This window comes from Apium graveolens, chromosome 6 (genome assembly GCF_009905375.1).
Source record: "Apium graveolens cultivar Ventura chromosome 6, ASM990537v1, whole genome shotgun sequence".
NCBI classification, from domain to species: Eukaryota; Viridiplantae; Streptophyta; class Magnoliopsida; order Apiales; family Apiaceae; genus Apium; species Apium graveolens.
This window is the reverse complement of record NC_133652.1, coordinates 135,079,165-135,096,732: the sequence shown is the minus strand read 5'-3', so window position 1 is coordinate 135,096,732 and position 17,568 is coordinate 135,079,165. Positions and strand designations below refer to the sequence as shown.

General features: G+C 34.8%; 4 protein-coding genes across 5 annotated transcripts; all 4 read right to left on the bottom strand.

The window, feature by feature from the left end:
• Positions 1–348: 348 nt before the first annotated feature.
• LOC141668841 (purine permease 3-like) lies at positions 349–1,856 on the bottom strand. The gene is made up of 3 exons (XM_074475868.1): positions 1,782–1,856; positions 866–1,617; positions 349–755 (listed from the first exon to the last, which is right to left on the bottom strand). Exons 2-3 carry the CDS (start codon positions 1,607–1,609, stop codon positions 432–434), a joined length of 1,068 nt encoding a protein of 355 aa, XP_074331969.1. The 5' UTR covers positions 1,610–1,617; positions 1,782–1,856; the 3' UTR covers positions 349–431.
• Positions 1,857–4,414: 2,558 nt separating this feature from the next.
• Positions 4,415–6,289, bottom strand: LOC141663715 (purine permease 3-like). 2 transcript variants are annotated; one of them, XM_074469514.1, is made up of 3 exons: positions 6,139–6,289; positions 5,128–5,905; positions 4,415–5,023 (listed from the first exon to the last, which is right to left on the bottom strand). In XM_074469514.1, exons 2-3 carry the CDS (start codon positions 5,869–5,871, stop codon positions 4,697–4,699), a joined length of 1,071 nt encoding a protein of 356 aa, XP_074325615.1. In that variant the 5' UTR covers positions 5,872–5,905; positions 6,139–6,289; the 3' UTR covers positions 4,415–4,696. The 2 variants fall into 2 exon arrangements, with proteins under 2 accessions (XP_074325615.1, XP_074325616.1); XM_074469515.1 differs by lacking the exon at positions 6,139–6,289 and adding an exon at positions 6,037–6,138.
• Positions 6,290–7,399: 1,110 nt separating this feature from the next.
• On the bottom strand, positions 7,400–9,381 carry LOC141667723 (purine permease 3-like). Its single transcript, XM_074474328.1, has 3 exons — positions 9,335–9,381; positions 8,133–8,853; positions 7,400–8,022 (listed from the first exon to the last, which is right to left on the bottom strand). The coding sequence occupies exons 2-3, from the start codon at positions 8,841–8,843 to the stop codon at positions 7,633–7,635; spliced, it is 1,101 nt and encodes a 366-aa protein (XP_074330429.1). The 5' UTR covers positions 8,844–8,853; positions 9,335–9,381; the 3' UTR covers positions 7,400–7,632.
• A 2,083-nt stretch (positions 9,382–11,464) lies between these two features.
• Positions 11,465–13,727, bottom strand: LOC141668244 (purine permease 1-like). The gene is made up of 2 exons (XM_074475030.1): positions 12,936–13,727; positions 11,465–12,840 (listed from the first exon to the last, which is right to left on the bottom strand). Exons 1-2 carry the CDS (start codon positions 13,683–13,685, stop codon positions 12,451–12,453), a joined length of 1,140 nt encoding a protein of 379 aa, XP_074331131.1. The 5' UTR covers positions 13,686–13,727; the 3' UTR covers positions 11,465–12,450.
• Between the last annotated feature and the right edge of the window lie 3,841 nt (positions 13,728–17,568).

Below are 17,568 nucleotides of genomic sequence, written 5' to 3'. Positions count from 1 at the left end.
TTTATTTTAGCACCAAAAAATATTTTTTTGTGCTAAATTATAATAATGAATATAGTCATTTTGCATTTAGTATTGGACTTGCTCTTGGAAGCTTTCGAGATGTAGGCTCAGTCCAATATCGAGAATGAATTCCTTTTAAACGAAGTTTGGGAATGAGTAATGATACTCATACTATGACAAGTGTAATGTTGAATATGTTTGATAAATTATTTGCTTATTAACCTTTTGACCCTTAAAGTGCGTTTATATCCATAAACCCTGAAATAAGATTTCTGTACACAACTTATCAATTTATTAATACAAACCCTTGAAAATGGAAATTTAAAGGTAAAGGACCAACAGGCTACACCAACACAAGTACACAATCTATTAATTGAAATGATGTGACAAACTGCTTCTGTACGTACAAGATGAACATAAATTGCATTGTCTTACTGTGACGGATCAAGATTTGAAGCTTCCTTCTTCCTTGTAACTTGGAACTCCCCATAGAAGTAGGACAAGAAACCCCAAAGACATAGCGCTAGAGAAACCGCCTTCTCAACTTGAAACTTGTCATGGAAGAACAAAACCGCCAAGGTCTCTGTCACTGGCAGTAGCGTCGCAATTAAAATGCCAGAAAGCAAAGAAGAGCCACAGAATATGACTCCTGTTGCTCCAAGGTGGAATAACTGCCAAAGGATTGTGTCAAAGAATAAAACTAAATAATACATCGTTTTTCCAAGCTTAAACTCCTCTGCTTCTCTTGGAATTGCCTGCAATATTGAGCCATATGCAGAGTAAAGTAGAAAGATTAGTATGTTAAAATTAGGATTAGATTAGGAAAGATATCACCAGTTCTTAATCTATTAGTCATGAGACATACCGTGAAGTCGTGGTGCACAAACATGCCTATGGCACAAACAACAGTGGCAAAGAATGACATGACCACCTGTGTTTCCATGACTACAGAATAATTCATCTGCTGTTTACCCATCCTGCACATTAACTCGATTGATGGTAGTATAAACGCATACATTGCAGATGCTCCAAAAGTCATTACGAGACCAAAAAAATATTGCTTATTGGACTCGTTAGCAGGACGATCAGAACTAGTATGAAACGCAAGAAGGAGAGCTCCAATACATAACAAAAAGACAGAATTAATAGTGAAGCTGGTGAACTTTTGCTTAACCAAAAGAAACGCAAATCCAGCAGTAAACGCCAACTGAGTAGCTGTTATAAGTGCAGAGGTCGATATAGGAAGGCGAGATATGCCATAGGAATACAAATAATCAGCAGCACCGGTGAGAATGCCAATAACAGCACAGGGAATAATGAGAGCAGGTCTAATCGATATGAGCTTAGTCCCGGGAATGCCCTTGCTTCGACGATACAAATAAGAAATTATGATTGGGATGATGAGAAAAGGCCAGCCAGCTGTTTGTAGAGAGCTTGACACCCAAACTCGCTTCCCCCCTTTCACAAAGTACAGTCGCTCCACTTGAGGACCACCACAACCACCTAGAGCTAAAATCACACAATTCAAGATGAGGAAGAATCTATTCATGGATTTGCTCATTTGATTCTCATTATAGTCCATCTTGTTGTTTGTAACTGGAATAGACATTTCGGTAACTGTAATGCACAAAAAATATGTTCGTATGAATGGAGCTGGACTAACCAAAACTGAATGCCTAATTAAACATGACTAATAATCGAATCACAAATTACATTCTGAAGAGACAAAACGCAAGTAAAATCTTATGATTAAATCAGTTCAAAATAAAGTAAAATCTTACCTGTTGGAGCCACAAGACCAGTTGCTGCACCTTCACCGAATAAAGTTGCACCCTCTTTAGCCCCCTGCTAAAAAATTTATGCCCGGTAGTAATAAATTGAAAGAATGATAAAAACTTATAGTCCTAAAATAAAAAAAAATTGTGGCATATAGTAATAAATCTAAACAACAAGATATCGATAATATTTACGTGGATCCTAAGTATGAAAGATATCTATTTTTTAAGTTGTCTTTTAGAAAAAAATTAAAAAATGTGCCCCAAATATTTATTTTGTATCTATATTTTTTTCTTTTTTTCTTTCATGTATATAATAAAAATATGTCCCGAAAATTTAATTTTATAATCTTGTTATCCTGTTATAGGAAGACTTTTAAGCTAACGTAATATATAACTTTTGTTATCCTGCTATATTATTTTTTTAAAATTTTATATATAGTGACCGTTTAGGAAATCTTAAAATAAGTAATTTATGACTTAAAATTAATAAGTGGTTTAAAAGTGATAAGTATATAATACTTATAAGTTAGTTAAGTGTTTGGTAAATTTTACTTATAAGTCATAATTTCTTTTAACTTAAATGAACTAAAATAAATAATTTTTAAATATAATTATCTTAATTCATGACTTTTTAATTAACTTAACTTTATAAAACATAAATTTAAAAACTAAAATTAATAAAAAAGTTAAAAATCAGAATAAATTATAGAAAAAGTATGTCATTACTAATATTAAACTTATCAGTTATAAATTCTAACTTATAAGTTGTGTCGGTCACTTACGCCTTATACCAATAAGGGTTTATACCAATAAGTCATTTATTTATTGGCGGCACCCATAATAAATATAAAAGGAAACTTATCTTACTTTTTGGTACTCAAATATAATGTCCGTTAAAATATAAGTATTAGAGTCATTGGATTCACTATTTACAAAATATTAACTTTATTTACGATTTCAATTACTCCTTTTATTATCACTTCATTTAGTTACTCATTGCTTCCTCTTTCTTTGGTCGAATCTCACTTCTCTAATTCTGTATAACAGAGAAGGGGTGGGAAAAAATCATTTAAGGCTTATTATTAGTAAAATTTAGAATCATTTTCTTATTCTTATTTTCTATTGTTTCGTAAGCAAGTGATAAGGTTTTGATGGTCAAATGAATTACCAAGATATGGTATTTTTATAACCGTATATCCGTTAATGCGAGTATTTAATTTATATACAAGTGATAAGATTTTGATGCCCAAATTAATTATCAAGACTTTCGCATGAATTCAAACTTTCGCATGATAATGCGATATCCAAGTTCAAGGATTTTCGCCAATCATAGCGAACTGTTTGTACCATTGAGGAAAGTGTTGAATATAGTATAAGATCGTGTTGAACTCTTCCTCTACCGCCTTAAATTTTTGAATGAACTAGTTACTTAACACACAAGCCCCCAAATTCATAATTTGTTGGTGCACTTAGAAGTAACGGTTTCATCTAAACTCAACCAACTCTACAAAAAATTTAGAGTTTGTGGTTGATAATATATTGCAGACTCCGGAGAATACATCCGGGTGATTCTTGATAATTATTGCGGTAAGCAGTAATATTCCTGGCACAATAAGTTTACTGTTTACCATAACTATTGATCAACCGGTGGAAGAGTGCACTAATTCTGCTTGCACGGTACGCACCTCCGAAGATCGGAATGTGTACCCATTGTGTTGTTGAAATCTGAAGTTCCATCAATGACAATACTTGATCACTCACTCCCACCCTCACTGGTGGATCCAGCTTGTAATACATGGGGGTTGGAAAAAAAGTTAACAAGCTCGAGCCAAATATTTGGCATGTTCTGCTCGAGTTCGGCTCGAAATAATCTCGAGTTCGGCTCGAAAAAATTCAAAAATACGATCTTATTTATTAGATTATTCAATATCTTTGTGTAAGGCTCTAATACGATTCGGGCGAGCGGCTCAAACTCGTTTTACTAGGCTCGGCTCGTTTCGTAAACGAGCTCGAGTCCGGTTATAGGTTTCGGCTCGTTTAATTAAACGAGTCGGCTCAACTCCACTCATTAAATTAAATGAGCCAAATTCGGATAGTTTTTTAGGCTCGATTTAGTCTAAAATTGAACGGGCGGACTCCAAACCCTTTTCGCTGATGTAAACACAGAAAGCAGAAAATAGTTTGTAGTCGGTGAATGCGAATTTTGTCCTAGAAATAGTTTTTCGGAAACCAAGATTTTAGAGGTGACTTTCAGGAACATAAAGATTTGATCCCTATTCCCTAATATATTGCAGTCTGATAAACTGGGAGCATGTTGGCTGGCGAAGCAGAGAGTTGCAACGCCCTTGAACTCTGTCCAGGCCATTCTTCCGAGAGACCACCATCCGTGTTCTTCGAAGACTCAGCTGGGAACCATCTTGGGCGGCTGATTCGCATTGCATTCCTCTGTTATAGCACTAAAGCGTCTATTTGTTGTACTAAAAATTGTCCCAGAACACTCTGGAAAAGGTTTTAATTTTAAGCAAACCCAATTGTTTATACAGTATTGCACAACTCTTTTCTAGAGTTTACAATGTTTATTTGTTTAGGACAGTTTGTACAATGAGTATTGTTCATTGCATGCATATTCAGTCCAGTGAATAATATACCTTAATATTATATTTAATGAAAACAAGGCAAGATTTATGACGCATGCATGATATACAAACATAGTACACTGTTGTCTGTTGTGTTTTAGCATCTTTAGACTAAACTAAATTATTTTCAATTTACATTAACAAGAATCACATCTCTAATGTGGCAATGACATCACTTTGTTCTGCAGATTTAAGTACATCCAGTAGGCTACACCAACACAATTTGATATACTCAGGACAAACTGATCATATACGTGCAAGATCAACGTAAATTACGTTGTGTTATTGTGAGAGATCGAGATTTGAATCTTCCTTCTTGTTCTTAGTACTTTGAAACTCTCCATAAAAGTAGGACAGGAAACCCCAGAGAGAAAGAATTAGAGAAATCGCCTTCTCAACTTGGAACTTGTCGTGGAAGAACAACACTGCCAGGGTCTCTGTCAGTGGCAGTAGGCTGGCAATTATAATGCCAGAAAGCAAAGAAGAGCCGCAGAAAATGACTCCTGTTGCTCCCAGGAAGAACAACTGCCAGAGGACTGCGTTAAGGATGAGAGTCAAATAATATATCGTTATTCCAAGCTCAAACTCCTTTGCTTCTCTTGGAATTGCCTGCAATGTTGCACCACGTGAAGGGGGACAAAAAAATTGAAGTATGTTAGTATTAGGATTGAGTAAGATTCTAGTATACTTAATCTACTAGTCATGAGATATACCGTAAAATCATGGTTCACAACCATGCCTATTGCACAAAAAACAGTGGCAAAGAATGACATAACCACCTGCATCTCCATAAGTAGGGAATAATTTATGGGCTGTTTGGCCTTTTTGCACATTAACTCGATTGCTGGTAGTATAAATCCATACAATGCCGCCGCTCCAAGAGTCATAAAGAAGCCTAAAAAGTATTGCTTGTTAGACTCGTTAGCAGGACGATCAGAGCTAGTATGAAATGCAAGAACCACGGCTCCAATACATAACAAAAAGACAGCATTAATGGTGAAGCTGGTGAACTTTTGTTTAACCAGAAGAAATGCAAATCCAGCAGTAAACGCCAACTGCGTAGCAATTATAAGAGCAGAGGTCGATACAGGAAGGCGAGACACCCCATAGGAATACATATAATCATCAGCCCCGGTGAGAATACCTATAATAGCACAGGGAATGATAAGAGAAGGTCTGATGGAAATGAGTTTTGTCCCGGGGATTCCCTTGTTTCGACGATACAGATAAGAGATTATGATTGGGATAAAAAGTAAAGGCCAGCCAGCAGTTTCTAGACAGCTTGACAACCAAACTCGCTTTCCCCCTTTCACAAAGTACAGTCGCTGCATCTGAGGACCACCACAATCACCTAGTCCTAACATCAAGCAATTCAAGACAAGGAGGAGTTTCTTCATGGATTTGCTCATTCCTTTCTCATTGTAGTCTATTATATTGTTTGAAACTGAAATGGCCATTTCATAAACTGATTATTCTGGCAACTCGGATAATCTGCAATGAACAAAAAAATACGTTAAGAGCATGTATGGGGCTGCACTGACAAAAAACTGAATGCTCAAGTAAACATGACTAATAATTATGTCAATGACATATTATACTTAGTGCTACAGGACATTGTATACCAGAGTATAATGAATTAAGAAGATTGCTTAACGACTAAGTATTACTTAAGACTGTGGTACTCAGCTTGATCAAGCTAATTCTATATGACTCTGAAAGTTTACCTGTCACAAACTCAATATTCTAAAAAAGTAACGAGTACACCTCTAAAGCTTAACTCTCTGAATTGCACTTTTATTCACTTATTCTTCGGAGTCATATGAAATTGTCTACTCATAAGTGGTACTTATCATGTTACCACTAGTTAAAAGGTATCTTGCATAAGCAAATTAGCCATCACAGAAAGCAGAGGTGGAGCGTGCAATATCGTTAACCCCACATAATTAAACCTGATAAGATAGTTGTCATCAGCTCACTTTGAGACCTACTTTGTTGCAGGGGTTGTTGAAGTCCAACTTTAAGTCATTTTGCTGTTGATCATCTATTCGCCTAGAATGTAATAAATCTTTCGAAGCCTTTAATTTATACAGATCCGAAATATACAGTTAGACTCAGTTATATGATTATGAAGCATTGAACTCAAAATGTTTATAAATAGCAGTAAGTTGTAAAAACTTTCTGCTAAAAATTATGCCTCTTATTGGCAAGTTCAGTAATAAAGACCTCAGAACATATAAGGGAAATTAACTGAAAAAATTGCAGAGGTGCCTCAGAATCCAAATATATTCTTTTCAATTAAGATCAAAATCTCTTTAATTTTTCACCACCTACTACCCATCAATTCAAAAAAAAGAGCATCAAACTTTATGATATTAGCAAAAAAAATCTCTTAAATGAGATTCATTTAATCTGCAGAACTGGACTCAATAAATCTTATTCCGATTTTGATTTGAATATCATATCGATCGATATCTTATTATCATGTATTTTAAATTCTTCGGTTGAACCTGATATAAAAGACTCAACATGTATAGTTAATTAAAATTTGAGTGGACTCGATTTTTCCGAAATGGAGACATAGAGCATCCAGGGATAGGCACCAGAGTCACTTGCATAGTTCCATTTAACGTGATTAACATTTAGAAAAAGATGAAAATTTGGAACAAAGTAAAAGATGATCTGAAAGCTTGATGTGCAAGTCTACCAAACTGGTGTAGTTTGATTGGTTTTATAATGCGTTATCCTTTTTCCTTAGTGTCATTACTAAGGTTAGTGGATTGCGTCTTTCTTGTGTAAAAAAATGTCGTTTTAGTGTTTGAGGTCACTTTTTTTAAGCATTACTAACCGTAACAGCACCAGAGCCAACAAAACTTGTTGGTTGTTGCCCTGAAGAGTAAAGTGCCATGGATAAAGACTGATCAATAACAGCTTATGCTGTTCAGTGCTCACCAACAATATTCGAAAATTTTCTCTTAACAAAAGCTTCTGCTGCTTAAGTCTATCAAACCACAATTTCGATAAATACCAGAAATTTTCATAACTAATGACAAGTTATAGCTACTAGGAAAATATTTAAACCACATAAGTCTTGTACTATAAAAGTTCAAGCTATAATCAATCTACAGCCTACAAACACACGCCCAAACTAAAATTAATAAAAATCTTCTTATTGTAGAATGCGAGAAACAACCAACAAGACTGCGTCGCTTTTGTTAGTTTTAGTTCTGCAAAACTATTTCAGGAACATCCCTGAACTGATCGTTACCTTCTGCAACTTGGTTCTGTTTCTTTTCCTCGTTTTCTGCTATGCTTTTCTTTTCCTTGTCTAGTTTAGCCTCTTGATAGAAGTAGGATATGGAGCCCCAACAAGCAAGAAAAAGAGAAATTCCTTTTTCAGGTGTAAATTTCTCACCGAATAAAAATACAGCCAGGATTTCCGAGACAGGTAGCAGAGCAGAAATTAGTATGCCTGAGAGTATTGAGTTGTTACAGAAGATTACTCCAATTGCTCCCAAGAAAAACAGCTGCCAAAGAAATGCATCCGATACTAGTACTAAATAGTACATCGATTTTCCAAGCTCGAAATGCTCAGCTTCTCTTGGAATCGCCTGCAAGAATCAGTAGGTACAATTAGTAATATGTGTTTGTTAATATTGAAACAGACTCATAATATACATTTGAACTCATCCAGGTTAGACTAAAGAGAAGAGATACTAACCGGGAAATCATGATTGATAGCCATTCCAATAACACAGAGGATTGTAGCAGATAAGGATATAAAAACCTGCATCTCAATGACCAGAGAATATGTGACGGTCTGTTTAGCTTTCTTGTATATGAGCTCTATCGATGGCAAGACAAATCCATATAAAACTGCAACTCCGAGGGTCATTAAGAATCCTACTATATAAGTCCCTTTGGATTCATTTGTAGGAACATCAGAACCTGAATTAAATGCAAGAACTGCAGCTCCAGCAGTCAACAAAATAATTGCATTAATGTGTAAAAAAGTGAACTTCTGCTTCACAAGAATCCAGGCAAATAAGGCGGTAAACCCCAATTGGCTGGCTAATACAAGAGAATAAGTTGACACAGGAAGTTTAGAAACACCAGCAGCATCCATTAAATCATCTAAACCAGTGAGAACACCGATAACCAAAGAGTAAAAGATAAGCTTAGGCGAGATTGATGTAATATTAGTCCCCGGACCATACTTTCTTCGACGATAAATGTAAGCAATCAACCATGGAATCAAGAGAAATGGGAAACCAGCTGTTTCCAAAGCACACATTAACCAAATTCTCTTTCCACCCCTAACAGAATAAAGGCGGTTGGTAAGAGGAGCAATACAATTGCCTATTCCTAGCATCAAGCAGTTGATCACGAGTAGCCATAATTTCATGTTTTTGCTCATCGCTTTTACCTCCATCCTGGTAAAGCTGGTTATTGAACAACACAGTCAGCAGAGAATAATAGGTAAACAAAATATCAGATGAGCAGAATGAACAGAGACATATAAGAATCTAATGCACACAAAGGATCAATCAGTTTGCATCTATGAATTTATGTTTAGGCACCAGAATATCTCTTGTAAAACTCTTCTATTTTCATGAATGGCAACATCAGTCAAAATACTAAAAACCTGAGGAAAATTTGACATTATCAAAATTCAAGCACATATTAGCCGTCAAAATAGACAAATTTGAACCTTCATCCTTTCCGTATTCTATCATCATAACAGAACACAAATATTTAGCAGAGAAACCAGACAGAATCTTCGACTAAAAAACAACAATAATTCTTAACAACTACTGTTAGACTTCTAAATCTTAGGAATAGTTTAGCATTGTTGTGAACAACATAAACAAATCACGGAAACACAAACTACGATAAATCTTCCGAATAACAGAAAAAATACACCTCAAAGTATAAACCAAAACAAGCTTGAATTTGATACAACAAAGACAATAAACATAGCTATGTATAATGCAATACAATATAGCACAGAATTTTTTTTTGCATATATTCTTATAAAACCAACATTAGCATCGAAAACTAAATCGTAAGAAAGGGAATCAAATTTTTTTCAATAAGAGTACGAAATTACCGTCAATGGATGCTGATTCGAAGAACAGTTATCAGTATTATTCAGAACTTGTTTTAGCCAAACAAGTTCTGAAGAAGATGAAGTGATCGTGATTGCATTGCTATAATAAGTGTATATATGCATGGAGAATCGGACTTGGATAAGAATTAGAGTACTAATGAAGCTCCCGCCATGTACTCATAAGTAGAGCCAGCCAAACAACGGGTCGTGCGTGCCGGGTCGAATTTTTAACGGGCCGGTTTAGTTATAACAGGAATCGCGAACGGCCCGTGTAAAAAGCGGTCCGTGCCGTGCCGAGCCGGTTATTGAAACTGCAGAACCGTGTACGGACCGCGAATCACGCGAATAAAAGCGAGTTGGCGAGTAACCGCGAGTTTTGGCGGGCCGGTTTATTCGTCTTAAAGTTGTTAATTGTAATGCAAAGTTTAAAGTATTGATTTAGTGTTGCGAGTTGTTGTTGACTTTATTATTTTTAGATACTTTCCTGAAAATTGATTTATTTTTTAGTGTAAAAGTATAAGAAGAGAATTCTCAGCCTTTCTGCAAAACGGAAAAAAATGGTATTTATGGAGAGTCAATTCAAATAATGCTTAGTTCTAAATCCTCAATTCTATATATTCGGAATAGAAAAATACACATGAAGTATTTCCAATTCTGCAGGATATATGTGTATTAGTAAGTATTTGATATTTCCAATTCAAATATTAATTTAATTTTACAGGATCCATATTTAATTGCTAAATATAGCTGGTCTTCATTCATTATTAAATTAATTAGTTAAATAGCATTGACATAATGTAACAAAGCAATACTCCCTTTAACCAGTCATGGACTTTGGCGGGCCGAGCGGCCGGTTTATTCGTCTGACTTTTGTTTATTCGTGTGCAGTCTTTGGCGAGCGGTTCCGGTCCGGTTCCGGGCCGGTTCCGGTTTCATAAAATGCAGCTCGTGCTCGGCTCGTGTAGATATCCGAATAGTGCCGAATATTGAACCGGCCCGTGATGAGGCGAGTCAGGCGAATAATTGGCGAGTCGAATTACGTTCGTGCCGAGCCAAATTGCCCGTTTGACCGGCTCTACTCATAAGTGATCAAGTGTTGTTGAGTGTGTAAACAACTACTCAAAAAATATAAAAAATATAACAATATTACATATTTATTAAAAAAAATTAATGGGTAAATAATATGTGTAATTTAGGTTTGTATTTGATGATACTTATACCACAACTTATATTTGATTTTTTTTTAAAAAAATATGATTTATAATCTTAAAATTAATATATGTTCTAAGAAATTATGTGGTGTATCCCAAAACATAAAACGACAAAGGACCACTTAAGTTATTTAACCGTGCTCTTAAATTTTTATTTCTTCAAATATAAGATAAGTGACTTAGTTTAGTTGTACATTTTTTAGGAGCATTCGATCCGCCGATTTTTACATAATACTCCCTCCGTCCCTTTTAATTATTTACATTTTTTAGAGAGTGTCTGACACGCATTTTAAGGTGCATATAAAGTATAGTTTTATAAAAAAAAATTATAATTTTGTTTTTCAGAATAAAAATTAAAACATTCAACTTTTATTCAGAAAAAAAAATTGTAAAAATAAGTTACATAACTATACCTTTTATGCACCTTAAAATGCGTGTCGGACAATTCCTCAGAAATGTAAACAATTGGAAGGTACCGGGGGAGTACTGTACAACAAAGATTTTTAACTTATAATATTCAAATAAACATTTATTAGTTTTAAAACTGTTTTTTTTTTAACTTTATACATCTTTTTAAATTTGATTTTTGAGAAATGTACCGTTCTAGTTAAAATATGAACCTGTAGTAATTGGTACTCCCTCCGTCCCTAAAAACGTTTCTCATTTGTGTTGTACACGTTTGCCAATGCACATTTTTGATTGTTAATATATTTAATTTTGTATTAGTATTAAATATAAAAAATTCATTGTATTAAAGTACTCATAAATACGAATCCAATAAAATCACTCATAACTATGTTTGATCTTATAGATTAGACGTAAATTAGTAGTCAATCGATTACCATGAACAGTATAAAAAGTCGAAACGGGAAGATCATTTAGGGACGGAGGAAGTACTATAGTAATTGGTTGAGTATGATACAAACACATCCTCATATTCGAGACCGGACATCCAATTGAGTTGGAACTCAATAAAGTTCAAAACATTTTTTATTCTATGAATAGGTATAAATCATTAAAAAGATATTTAAATTTGTTTGATTGATTTTTGAAATTGAAGTAGTACCAGACACATGTCTGTCATGTGAAATTAGGGAATAACTAAAAGCTCCTGAAAAACACATATTTCATCACACTTGACCCAACTTTTGGTGATGGCAATGAACTTTTTCTATTAAAGACCCCGGGGTTTTTTTTAACACCTTTGACGAATTTTTTGCTCAATACAGTGAGCTGAATATGTATACAGTTTATCTGGTCAATCGTACAATTGAGGGGAATGCTGCCTCTTCTGCAGTTTTATGTTTAGTTCTGCTATGCCTTTATTTTCAGTTTTAGGTTAATGCGGTGCCTTGCATCCCTGGTGGCAGCAGGGGTGAAAAACTGGATCGATCTCCATTGACAGGCGTTTTATGGGCACTTCTTCGGATTTTAAAAGGAAATAAGTTTTTTTCTCTTCAGTCCTGTATCGAGTCTTCTCCTACTACAAATGGAGTTTGTTTTAATGCTACTGGTCTTTCAAAAAAATAAAAATTTGAAGCTTCTTGAAAAATTGAAAAGTTAACAAGATGTTTTCATTCATCTGGAAGTTTTGTTCATGCATTTGGCTTGAATATATCCAAAACGAACATATACGTGCTCTCAGTGCAAGAATGAAAGAGCCAACTAACAACCCTACCTTATTTTTCTGTAACCTAATTAGCTGTAATGCTGCAATGCTATTTATCAAGTTTTACCTCCATGAACTCATCTTCAACAACACGCTTCCTTTTCTCGTCTTTCAGTTCTATAAGTTGATGTTCTCTCTCGCGCTTCTTCTTCTTTTCTATGTTATACTCCTCAAAGAAGTAAGATATGGAACCCCAACAGGCAAGAAAAAGAGACATTGCTTTTTCAACTGTAAATGACTCGTCGAAGAAAAACACAGCCAAGATCTCCGAAACAGGGAGCAGAGCGGCAATTAGTATACCAGAGAGTAAAGAGCTGTGACAGAAAATGACTCCAATGGCTCCCAAGAAAAATAGTTGCCAGAGAAATGCATCTGCTATTAGTACCAACCAATACATGGTATTGCCAAGCCCGAAATTATCAGCCTCTCTGCCCAATGCCTGCAAATATGAGTAGTTAGAACTAATAATATATGTGCAGACTCAGGTTAAACTAATTAATTTTTTCTGGTGGAGAGTTTAGAAGAGATTCTGACCTGAAAATCTTTATTGATTAGCATCCCGATGCCACAGAAGGCAGTAGCAGCAACAGCCATAACAAACTGCATCTCCATAACAAGAGAATAGTTGATGGCTTGCTTAGCTTTTTTGTACAATAGTTCTATTATTGGCAACACAAACCCATACAGAATCGCAGCTCCAAGCGTCATAATGAATCCTAAAACGTAATCTGCTTTGGATTCATTATCGGGAATATCAGAACCTGAATGGAATGCTAGGACTACAGCTCCAGCAGTCAACAATAAGATGGCATTAATGTGTAAGAAAGTGAACTTCTGCTTAACAAGAACCCAGGCAAAGAAAGCGGTAAATCCTAGTTGACTGGCTAATACAAGAGAATAAGTAGAGACAGGAAGACGAGAAACACCAGCAGAGTCCATATAATCATCTGCACCTGTTAGAACACCAATGACTACACACGGAAGAATGAGGACAGGTGACATTGAAATGATTTTAGTTCCTGGACCTCCCTTTCTTCGACGATAGAGGTAAGATATTGTCATTGGAATCAAGAGAAATGGGAAACCAGCGGTTTCTAAAGCACACATTAACCAAATTCTCTTTCCACCGTGGATTGAATAGAGCCGGTTTGTCATAGGAGCGAGACAGTTTCCCACACCTAGTATCACGCAGTTGAAGGCTAGCAGAAACTTTTTCATGTTTTTGCTCATCCCTTCTGCCTCTGGTCGAGGCGAGCCATTGTCTAAAATTACACCTTCCTCCATCCAAGTACGGCTGTCTGCTGCACTTGCTAAATCAGCAGTATACAAGGCATCAATTAGCATGGATAAGAAAAAATAATAGATAACAAGGTATCAGTTAGTTTGCAAGAAAATAGCTACTTATCGCCAGACAAGCACCAACCATCTAGTACATTAGAAGATTACAACTCTTAGTTAGTGTCTGACAAGTCTATCTGACAATCATAAGTTGCTTAAGTACAGTAGATATCTTTCTCCAACTAATCAAGTCAACATTAGTTCTATGGCCGTCATATCTCTGCGAAAGCTTCACTAATCAAGTCAACATTTGTGACTAATTCATAGTTAAAGATACCGATGTAACTTGCAACATAATAAAATCTCAAACTTTTTCTGTGCCCCCAAAGCTAAAATGAAAAGATGGCCAGAAAATAACTGAAATCTACCACAATACCAGAGTTGTTATGTAATGAAGTGAATGACACACTAAAGTGCGATTAAATTAAGAAACACGCAGCTGAACCTTAACTATTGCATAAGACTTTCTTGAAATGGATAGCAAAAGAAACAGAAGATTTATACAAAATCAAAAACACACAGTTTCAACTGGAACCACGACATGTAAAATTGCAGAGTTACTGCCTTAAAACTCGAATCATAAGTTCTGCATTCGATAAAATAACTACAGTACTAAGGAAAACATGTCCTCAAGTATTGATGTTCTAAAATACACAATTACTTCTGTAATTCCCAACTAGAATGTGACGGGCAACAAAGTAGGAACTAAAACGATGAACTCTTTACACTTCTTTTAAAACTTTGAATAGGTAGTCTGAGTACCTACTAATTTCGGACAAGCTTGTGGTTTTGTTAGCTTCTTGCTACAGAAAACTAATTCCCTTCAAAACTTAAACTAAACATTGAAAAGAACAATTAATTAAAATCATCAATCTTACAGATAACACATGGGCCACATATTATAAAGGCAAGGAACAAATTAAAATTAACACAGAACACGAAATTGTATAGAGCAAAACAGGACATTTTCCTGTTTCAAAAGAAAAGTTGTATACATGATCAGAGAGCTAAGGTTTCCTACATAAGTGATCCGTCAATCCTTTGTTCATATAGTTGTTGGAAAAACTTGTTCTTCTTTTACGGCAACTTAGTTAAAGCTAAACTTCGATAATACCTCTACCTAATACGCACTTTATTTTAGTTATAACTCGATTCTCCTCTCCTTAACACAAATATCATGCTGCAAGAGTTTTGTGTTTGGTTTTAATCAAGTGTTTATCAACACTTACATCACTTTAATAACAACTACTCTCATCAACAGAATACAATCAGTAAGCATAGACAAAGCAATATCCAGCAAATTAAGAAAATTAGAAATGCTGCAAAGCTACATAGAGAAAACAAAATTTTACATCATAATACAAACCAACATTACACATTTAAGGTAGAAACCTACCATAGTTATAGAGAAACGAGATTTGGAACAAGGAACAGAAAAACCCGTGAAGCCGAAAATTTTGATCCTATGCCCTGAAAATTATGATCAATGTAGTGAAAACACAAGATGTCCTTACGATCGACAACATGTATATGTGCACATCCATGCATGCATACATTCATACTAAGAAACCATTTATGTCAGTTGTAGGAGAAACGCCACATTATCAGACATCGAAGACTTAATCAAGATTTAAATGGACTATTAACTTCCCTCCATTACAGATAGAATTTCTGTAGAAAAATGCTTGTCTAAAGAAGGGGGGCAAATTTCATGCCTAGTGTGTCATATTCTACACAGACCAAACAAGTCACAAGATAGTACAGTAATGTTCCCACTTTTTGTGTTGTTTGGAATGGATGAGCTTCTTTGAAAGAAACCACTTTTTATGCTTAAATATTTTAGCTCTTTGTAAAGTTACAAAAGAGATGTTACTTTAAATTTGGAAAATCTCGATCCATAAAACTCAATGGCATGGCCTATTTGATACCACCAGATATTAATGGATTTTTCTAATTTATAATAAATACGACATTTTAAACCACGAGATAATGGATTGTTTTAAATTCATATTAAATGCGACATCTTGATATACCAATTCAATATACCTATATTTTTTTAGTAAAAGATCATATTAAAATTCAAATTGAATATTGTCCAATCTTGATGTATTTTGATGAATATAAACGAAAATTCATCGACATCTCTAATATTCCTCCCTTTTAAAATGGGAGTCATATATATGCAGAATGAGAAAAAAAATGGTACAAGCCACAAGAATATAAATTAAATGAGAAATCGAAAATTTGACCAATCCTATGCTGATTATGCTAGGAAAAATGATGTGATAAATAGATTCATCGTCTCTTCAGCAACAATATGAATAACAGTCTAATACTTAAACAAATCAGACTAATCAATTTAAAAAATAACAACCAATTATAAAATCTCACTAAAAACAATCTCACCAAATAATTAATAAAAAAACACAATTAATTAACCGGAAACTAGCAGAAAAGAACATTCCTATGCCATGAAAACACCTAAAATTGCACCAAAACACATTAATCCAACAGACACTTTCTTCTTCATTCCAGCATTACTTTCCGGTGCAGGGGCATCAGCAGGAGGCATCCATATCGACGATGGCGATGGCGCTGGCGCCACAGAAGGCGGTGATGACGGAGTTTTTGCAGGACTTGGTTCCGGAGCCAGAGGTTCAACAGGAGAAGGAGTTGGCGTTGGTGCCCGAGGCTCGACGATAGGAGAAGGAGCCAGAGGTTGTGTAGGAGCTGGTGTTGGTGCCCGAGGTTCGATAGAAGGAGCCAGAGGTTCTACAGGAGAAGGTGTTGGTGCCCGAGATTCGACAGGAGAAGGAGCCGGAGGCTCTACAGGAGATGGTGGTGGAACATCAAAACTAAAGGTGGCTGTGCTGGTGGAAAGAGTGGTGATGCGGACGGAGAGTCGGACACGACAGATCTTAATAAAAATGAGGCTACCATGAGGATGAAAATGTTCTGATATGAAGCCATTCTCGAGGACTGCTAGTGCCAAGTGCGGGGATACTTTTGTGTCAACCGAAGTAGAAGAATGTGAGAAAAATGTTGTATATATGGAGAATTGGAGTATCTGATTGACTGGAAATAATTATAGATTGGCTGGATGAATATTGTAGATGGGATATGGATTTGATAAGTATTGATTTTGAATCAGTTATTTTTCAACGGACTGTGAGATTTATGATGAAAACTGGTAGTCCAAATAGTTATCCTCCCTGTAAATATAACAAAAACAAAGCTGGTATAAAAAAGAATCTTATATGCTACTCCTTGATTTGATTTGAATTTTTTCCTAAATGGTAATATTTTATATTTGAATAATATAAATAATTTTGAAATTTATCTTGAAACTTAATAACAAAATATTTGGTATTTTCAAGAAATAATCTATGATTAAGTTTCTTGTGGACTAAATTTTTTGTGGAATTTGTTGGCTTAAAAGTGACTAAATTAAAGAAAAAGGAGATCTTTATATGTAGATTTATTTAGCTGGTGGTTATTCTGGTTAACAGCACTGAGAATATATTAATTTTTTATTACTGCTTTTAAAGAAATCCTTTATATGCAGATTTTCTTAGCTGGTTTTCTCAATAACCTTAAAATATGATCATAAATTTATTTAAATTTTATGTTCTTTTCTAAGTATAGACTCCTAAGTATATTACACTTTTGTAAAAATAATTAAATAATACCGGAGGATATAAGCAAATCTTAAATTAAACTATATCTCCAGAAAAAAAACATCTTTTTAAATCATAAATGGTTAATAATTTTTTATTTAATCAAGATGCATGAATATCATATTTAAAAAAAAAAACAACAATAATATCCC

Excerpts from the sequence above, each read along its gene's own strand:
- LOC141668841 (XM_074475868.1), bottom strand. The coding sequence starts at position 1,609 with ATGTCTATTCCAGTTACAAACAACAAGATGGACTATAATGAGAATCAA. Across the intron at positions 756-865 it reads TTGTGCACCACGACTTCACG|GCAATTCCAAGAGAAGCAGA; the intron begins GTATGTCTCATG and ends TCAATATTGCAG.
- LOC141663715 (XM_074469514.1), bottom strand. The coding sequence starts at position 5,871 with ATGGCCATTTCAGTTTCAAACAATATAATAGACTACAATGAGAAAGGA. Across the intron at positions 5,024-5,127 it reads TTGTGAACCATGATTTTACG|GCAATTCCAAGAGAAGCAAA; the intron begins GTATATCTCATG and ends GCAACATTGCAG.
- LOC141667723 (XM_074474328.1), bottom strand. The coding sequence starts at position 8,843 with ATGGAGGTAAAAGCGATGAGCAAAAACATGAAATTATGGCTACTCGTG. Across the intron at positions 8,023-8,132 it reads CTATCAATCATGATTTCCCG|GCGATTCCAAGAGAAGCTGA; the intron begins GTTAGTATCTCT and ends TGATTCTTGCAG.
- LOC141668244 (XM_074475030.1), bottom strand. The coding sequence starts at position 13,685 with ATGGAGGAAGGTGTAATTTTAGACAATGGCTCGCCTCGACCAGAGGCA. Across the intron at positions 12,841-12,935 it reads TAATCAATAAAGATTTTCAG|GCATTGGGCAGAGAGGCTGA; the intron begins GTCAGAATCTCT and ends TCATATTTGCAG.